Source organism: Arachis ipaensis, chromosome B09 (genome assembly GCF_000816755.2).
Source record: "Arachis ipaensis cultivar K30076 chromosome B09, Araip1.1, whole genome shotgun sequence".
Classification (NCBI taxonomy): domain Eukaryota; kingdom Viridiplantae; phylum Streptophyta; class Magnoliopsida; order Fabales; family Fabaceae; genus Arachis; species Arachis ipaensis.
This window is the reverse complement of record NC_029793.2, coordinates 107294998-107302721: the sequence shown is the minus strand read 5'-3', so window position 1 is coordinate 107302721 and position 7724 is coordinate 107294998. Positions and strand designations below refer to the sequence as shown.

At 48.2% G+C, this 7724-nt stretch overlaps 1 protein-coding gene across 1 annotated transcript; it reads right to left on the bottom strand.

The window, feature by feature from the left end:
* On the bottom strand, window positions 4697-6961 carry LOC107615722. The gene is made up of 4 exons (XM_016317761.1): window positions 6626-6961; window positions 5296-5878; window positions 4842-5196; window positions 4697-4709 (listed from the first exon to the last, which is right to left on the bottom strand). Exons 1-4 carry the CDS (start codon window positions 6959-6961, stop codon window positions 4697-4699), a joined length of 1287 nt encoding a protein of 428 aa, XP_016173247.1.

Here is a 7724-nt window from a genome sequence, read left to right as displayed (position 1 = left end):
ACAAACAGAACCTGGAGTTTTTCTGAGCTGGGTTGGAGCTGAATCCAAGGTACGGAAGCTTCTCAGTACATCCAGTTGGGAAAACTATTGTGGATGCTGCTCAGAAAGTTGATTGTACTAATGCTAAGGTTCTTCTTTCTCTATTCAACTTCCCCATCCTGACATCAAGTGTTTTCATTGCTTTATTCTGTGACAAACTTTACTTATTTATTTATTTAAATTATTGATTAGTTTATCATATTAATAAAATGTATTTTACTTAAATAATGGAAATAAATAAACAAAATTATTTGAAAATTAAAATAAAAAGATAATAACATTGTTATATTTGCCGACCCTGCTCTTTACTATATTACCTGGTTTATCTATGCGTCTGAGTGTGTATGTGTCAAAAAGGGAATGATATCATAGTTTATAATACTGGTGGATTTTTGGTTTTCCATGAGCTAATATGTCTCTAATAACAGTTGGCTAATTGCTATTGAGTTGCTATTTTCTTGTAGAGGAGAAACGACTGGGTACTTAACTTTGTTTTATGCCCCCTTTTACTGTCAGTATATGCCATCTATATGAGATTGACTTATTAATAGGCAATGTTTATTGGCTGTAAGACTCACTGACTAATGTACTTTTGTAAAATAGAACCTTTTGGTGGTAATTTGTGAATGGCTGAAATATGTAATTCATGTTAAATATATTGTCATAAAGGTTAGTTTCATGAGGACACACCTGTTAGCGTACTAAAAATTTGCAGGTTACAGATGGAACATTCCTTGAAGAACATGGTTTTGGTGCAATAGCAATTGTTGATAACAAAAAGGTCTTTGTTGGGACATTGGATTTGATCACCAGGTACTGGAGTATTTGATTTTTATCATTCTCTGAAAATATACAGGGTAGGATGCACCTCAAATTTTAGGGTAAAAAACCCCATTAAGCCAAGCCAAAAATAGTGTAACGTAAATACGCCAAACTGAAAATCGTTTCAGCAATAAGCCAGAAGCTATTTTTATGTAATTCGAACCAGGGTGGTTCGAACTACAAACGTTAGTAATTCGAACCAGGATGGTTCGAACTACTTGGAGAGGATCTTTGAATGTAATTCGAACCAATGTGGTTCGAACTACTAACCCATGTAATTCGAACTGACCTAGTTCGAACTATAGCCAATTGTGCGACGTATGTAATTCGAACCAGGCTGGTTCGAATTACCCTTGGCGTGCTCCTTCATAAATCGAACCATGCTGGTTCGAATTAGGGGTGATTCGGCTATATAAGGAGTTCGAATCACCCTCATTCAAACTATTATTCCTTCCCCCTACCCCACCAAATCTCAGAGAAAACGACCCAGATTCTCTCCGAGGAAGACCTGAACGGACTACTCTGCTGATGGGGGACGATCCGGCACGGTTATATCGCTTGGACGGAGTCGCTCATATAGCCGGGGTCATCAACGACGAGGTTAGTACGGAAATATTTTTGATTCTAGCGGTATTTGTGACTTAGTGGTTTTGCATGTGGGTTAGATGGTGGTATATGTTAGTGGTTTATGTAGGTGGTTTATGTGAGGGGATTATATTGGTGGTTTATGTTAGTGGTTTAAGTTAGCGGTTTAAGTTAGTGGTTTATGTTAGTGGTTTAGGTTGGTGGTTTAGGGTAGTGGTTTATGTTAGTGGTTTAAGTTAGTGGTTTCTGTTAGTGGTTTATGTTTGTGGTTTATGTTACTAGTTTTTGTGAGTGGTTTATGCAAGCGGTTTATGTGAGTGGTTTAGGGTACGTGGTTTTCATTAGTGGTTTTATGTTGGTGATTTGTTTGACTTCTTTGATTGTAGTTGTTTTACGCTAGATGTTTTATGTAAACCGGTTTAGTTAAGGTTTTTCTTGTTAGTGGATCTCGTTAAGCCGGTTTATGTTAAAGGTTTAGTTGTGCGGTATATGGGTTTATTTTCTAGTTCCTTATCTTTCATGTAATGTTATGCGGTTTTATTTAGCAGAATGGTTTGTTGATGATTTATTGTGTTGCTTACGGTTGTGGTTGGTTTTTAAGCTGGTTTTAACTATGTGGTTCATTACTACTCGCAGCCCCAGCGATGCATTAGGAGCATGCGGCGGCAGCAGGGCATGCAACTTGATGACAGATACGTTCCGTACTTGCAGATGGCAGGTCTATACCATCTTGCAAGGTTGAACGACCGATGGTTCCGGCTAGACGAGGCCCTTGTCAGTGCATTCGTGGAGCGATGGTGTCCCGAGACGCACACGTTTCATATGCCGTTCGGAGAGTGCACTATCACACTCCAGGACGTGGCATACCAGCTGGGTTTGCCAGTGGACGGCCGTTACGTGAGCGGATGCCTGTCAGAGTTCTATATATACATCGAGGGTGGCCGTCCAGCCTGGGTCTGGTTCCAGGAGTTGCTCGGAGTTATACCTCCTCCTAGTCAGGTTCAGAAGTGCGCCGTGAACTGCAGCTGGTTTCAGGAGACTTTTGGCGAGTGCCCGGAGGATGCAGATGAGGAGACTGTGCGCCGATATGCCCGTGCGTACATCATGATGTTGTTGGGCACGCAGCTGTTTGCGGACAAGTCCGGGAATCGGATTCACATCAGATGGCTTCCGTACGTAGCGAGGCTGGAGGAGCTGGGTACCTACAGTTGGGGTTCTGCAGCACTGGCTTGGTTGTACCGTTGCATGTGCCGAGTGGCGAACAGACATGTCGTCAAGTTAGCGGGCCCGCTTCAGCTACTTTAGTCTTGGATCTTTTGGCGCTTTCCTCGGTTTAGGCCTGCAGGATATGAGACGTTCAGCTGGCCGTTGGCCTCGAGGTACTAGAAACGGCCTTCTCTATTTCAATTTTACACACATCACTACATTTCATTAATAGTCTATTGCATACTCTAAACACATATTTCAGTTGACGTAACACATGTGTATGTTGCAGATGGTCAGGTTACAACCCTTCCGGGAGCGAGAAGGGTCCTAGAGTGGCGATGTGGAGGCTCAGGATAGACCGGTTACAGGACAGGGAGGTGAGTATGCAAGTTAACAAGTGTCCTTTTATAAGCAACCTTTTCTATTTGGTTCCAACAGTTGCCCTGACAAGAATGGCTTCCTTGTGTTGTGCAGTTTATATGGATGTCGTACAGTAGCCCCGACGTCCTTCAGGTTTTGCATCCGGAGGTTTTGGAGCCTCGGCATATGGCGTTGTGGCGCTCTGTGACCGCGCTGATCTACTTTGCTGTCATAGAGTGGCATCAGATAGATCGTGTTCTTCCGCAGTTTGGAGGGGTACAGCCCCCTCCGCTTCCCGCCCTGAACATCAACTTTCTGATGTCCAAGGACGGTAGAGGTGGCGATCGGTGGTTCCCGTCTTATTTGCAGAAGTGGCATCTCTACTGGGACTCTCGTCAGGAGAGTGTGCTGAGGTTCGACGTTGTTGCCGACCCCGGACCGTCGCATGAGTTCCTTGAGTGGTGGAGGCAGCATGGGAAGAGGTTCTTGTCTCCGGACACGCAGCTGGGGGATCCGAGAGCAGTTCCGGTTCCAGTTGAGGCGTCACAGCGAGGTCCGGGGCGAGTTCCTGACATGGATCGTCCTGAGGACGTGCCGGACAGGCGTAGGGTTGAGAGGAGGATGGGTGTGGGGACATGGTGGAGCCAGCGTGAGTTTAGGTGGCCTGATCATGGTATGGACGATGATCACGACGCCGGTCCCGTTAGAGGCGGACGACGAGCCCAGGGAGGTAGGGCGAGGGGGCATGCTGACCGTGGGGACGACGACGATGATCAGCATGGGCACGTTGGCGGGGGTGGTTCAGGGGCTGTTGCAGTTGCGGGTACTAGTACACACGATGGCGGTCATGGGGGTGAGTGGTATGGTACAGGGATGGGTGACGGGGCTGACACGGGTGACGCTGGACTTGGATCGGGCCCTCTTGGACATTACTTCGTTGGTGTGCCAGCCGATGACCAGCCTGAGCAGGGGGGTACACCTTGGGTTATCTCGGGATATCAGTGGTCAGACTTTATTGGGTCAGAGACGCTTGTTGGGGACTTCGGGAGTCCACGCTTCATAGAGGAGATCACCGCCATCATGCAGGGGGACGTCACTCCCCGCAGTGGTGGTCAGACCTCAGGCACACAGGCCCCGTTTGCTGTTGATCTGAACGAGCCTCCATCGTCATCCGGTGGTCAGCAGTTCTATCTCGGAGGTACCCCTCCATCTGCCTTCACCGCTGCATCACAGTCTGTCGTAGGGGTGGCTGCAGCACCCCTGCATGTTGCGCCACCTGCACAGCCTGCCCCGCAGGAGGATGGGGATGACATCGAGGATGAGGAGCCGTTTATCCGCCGAGGTCAGAGGGCACGGGTAGCCCGTCGCTGTGGTACCGGATCGCATCTGTTTAGATGATACACGTTTCATGTATTTTGTTCCCTATGGTTCAATCATGTATGATAATGATATGTACTTTCCTTGTTATGTTGTGGTCTATTTACCTATGTTATTTGTTATTTGTGTTGTGGGACATTGACTATTTATAATCATGGAATCATGAAACAGTTTATTGTTTACTTTAGAATATTAAAATTTGCATCGACGGAACTTGTAACAGTATTCATACTGAAAGACAACGTATTCATTACTACTCGCAACAATCAAAGTACAATGTTTAAAGATCAAACAGTTACATACGTGCTCAAACATTGCATCTAACAGGAAAACAAAAAAGTAAAAAATACTAATACTAACAACATGCCCACTAATGGCGTCCTGCCTGAGACGATCCTCCAACCTGTGGGCAACAACGTCGTGTGTGTCCGGGTTGGCGACATAGGCCGCACCTCTTTGGCCGATTCGGATCTGCCTCGTCCATATTCATCTGTATCCTTGTGGATCTAGGACGACCCTCTCTCGCATGCCTCCTGTCAGGGTCCGGAATCATCGTGGGCCCGTCATAAGGTGGCCAGAAGCCCTCCGGGATCGGAGGTGTGAATCCCATCCGATACACACTGAACACCGAGCTAATCTGATAGACGCTGTGAACGTAAGAGGTCCAGGTGAGCCGTGAGTAGGCACAGCATGCAAGTGCGTGCTGACACGGGAAATAAAGTGCCTGGAAGTACCCGTAGTCACATGTCCGCGATGCAAGCGATACTCTGTAGGTACCCAAGGAGAAAGAACCAGTCGGAGTGGTCTCTGCTACGGTGAACTCGGAGTTATCCCGGTCATACAACGTCACCGTGAAGCACCTGGCCGTCTTCAAGTTGGCCTCAATACACTTCACCAAATGCTGACTGAATTGTTGTCCGGTTCCTATCTGTGCCTCAGCCTCTCTCCCATTCCGAACAAAGAGTTCCGCAAGCCTACAATATGTTGCCTTCACCAGGGATGCTACAGGGAGATTTCTGACCCCCTTGAGGATTGAATTCACACACTCGGAGATGTTCGTCGTCATGTGACCGAATCTCCGACTCTCATCACGATGCTGAGTCCACAAGGAGTAGTCAATCCGGTTCGCCCAGTCACACATCGCTGGGTCTTCAGACCGAAGAATATCAAACCAGTAATCAAATTCAACCTCGGTCTTCGCATACGCCACATTGACTAGTAGCCTCCTAGCGTCTTTGCCCTTGAAGGTAAGGGCAAAATTAGCCGCTACGTGTCGTATGCAGAATGCACGGTACGCCGATGGCGGTAACCAACCTCCGTCAGGGGCCTCAAGCGCAGCCTTGATGCCGTTGTGCCTGTCCGATATAACCAGCAGACCGGGCTGCGGGGTCACGTGCTCTCGAAAGTGCGAGAGAAAGAATCTCCAGGACTCTGCATTCTCACCCTCCACTAGGGCGAATGCGACTGGTAGAATGTTGGAGTTCCCGTCCTGTGCAATCGCGATGAGCAACGTTCCCCCATACTTCCCATACAGATGTGTGCCATCAATGCTGACTAGCGGCTTGCAATGACGGAATGCCTCGATGCACGGAGGGAAAGTCCAGAAAAGTCTGTGGAAATACGCTTGAGACTCGTCCACCTGTCCTCCAACTAGAACCGGGCTCGTCCTGAGGACCGCAACACTTCCAGGCATCGTCAGCTGGACACCCAACACCCACCTAGGGATGTCGTTATATGACTCATCCCAGTCACCGTAGATGAGGGCAATAGCCTTCTGCTTTGCCATCTATACCCTCCTGTAAGTCGGCCTAAAACCAAAGTGCGCTGCCGTGGCATTTAGGAGCACCTTTATGCTCACGGATGCGTCAGCCCTAACCATTGGCATAATGAACGCCGAAATCACATGATAATCCAAACTCCTGTGGTCGCTCGAGATGGATGTGGCCAGGCAAGTGTGAGGTCCGTTGTACCGTTTGACCTCCCAAAGACCCTTGCGCTTCCGGAGACTCAGTCGAATCAACCATGTGCACCCATTCCCAAACTCGGAACACTTGCCCACATACCTACGGTGATCGGACTCCAGCACCTTGTACTGTACCCCTCGCCGGATGCTGTAACTCTTCACACTTAACAGGGCCTCGTCTTTATCCTGGAATTGCTAACCAACCTGGAACTCTGTCAGACCAGCAGTCCCTTCCGTATCTCTAGCTCCGAATCCAACAGCGTGCCCTAAAACCCCCTCATGCCTCATGGCGTCCAAGTCCAATAAGGAAAAATGTGGTGGATACTGCTGTGTGCCAGAGCTAGAACCACCGCCCGCCAATGCAGGACCAGTCGCTCTAACCTCGTCGCCGCTGTCATCCTCAATCGTATCCGGCTCGACGTCGTCCTCATCTGCATCACCCAAGACTCCGTCTCCGACGCCAACCGGTGGAACGCCCTCTAAAGCGTTCGGCAGAATATCAAAGGATCCTACCTCGTCGCCTACGCCGTCATTTAGATCAACAGCAAAAGACGGGGAGGCGACAAGTTGGACCGCTGGCTCGTACACTGGGACGGAGGAAGAAGCCATGGCAGCCCTCGAACTGGAGCCAGCTGCCGTGGCTACATTGGTGGTATTCCGGTTGGAACCCCCTGAGCTGGATACCACATCAATCAGCTTTGCGAGCAATTCTGGTGTCCTCACCTCCGGAAACTGTCTCCGACAAAGAAACATGACTTGCAGGTCCTCATCACTACCGATCGTGAAACAATCATACTTCACCGTATCGTGCAGAATCGTGACTGGAATGCGATAGAAAAACTTCTTAACCCGCTTCGCACCTTCCAGGCCAAGTTTCATCAGCACAGATCTAACAAGGTCATCATAGCTTGTCGTTGGATTCACGACAATACAAAGAGGATCCTTATCTGTGAACTTCACTCCGGAACGAGTTTTCCTCTTAATGGATCCTCTGTGGTGAACCAGAACAACAAAACTCTCCTCACTAGCCATCTCACTGGTCTAATGAGACCAACTCACGCTTAGAACGTTTATATAGAGGTCTCTCTCCCACTAAATCGAACCGGCCCGGTTCGAATTATGGTTTGTGTAATTCGAACCAGCACGGTTCGAATTACTCAGGCCGGATCTCTCTCTATAATTCGAACCACTCTAGTTCGAAATATGTGCAGCTAGGGTTCGAACCAACCTGGTTCGAATTATGAAGAACATTTTGGTGGGAGTTCGAACCTCATTGGTTCGAATTACATTCAAAGCTACTCTCCTCCTAATTCGAACCACCCTGGTTCGAATTACTAACGTTTGTAGTTCGAACCACCCTGGTTCGAATTAC

Bases quoted from the DNA above. Each gene is read 5' to 3' on its own strand.
- LOC107615722 (XM_016317761.1), bottom strand. From the start codon at position 6,961: ATGGCTTCTTCCTCCGTCCCAGTGTACGAGCCAGCGGTCCAACTTGTC. The intron at 5,879-6,625 runs GTTTTAGGGCAC...GCGATTGCACAG, and splicing joins ACGCCATGAGGCATGAGGGG to GACGGGAACTCCAACATTCT. The intron at 5,197-5,295 runs GTCAGCATTTGG...TCACCGTAGCAG, and splicing joins AGGAACCGGACAACAATTCA to AGACCACTCCGACTGGTTCT.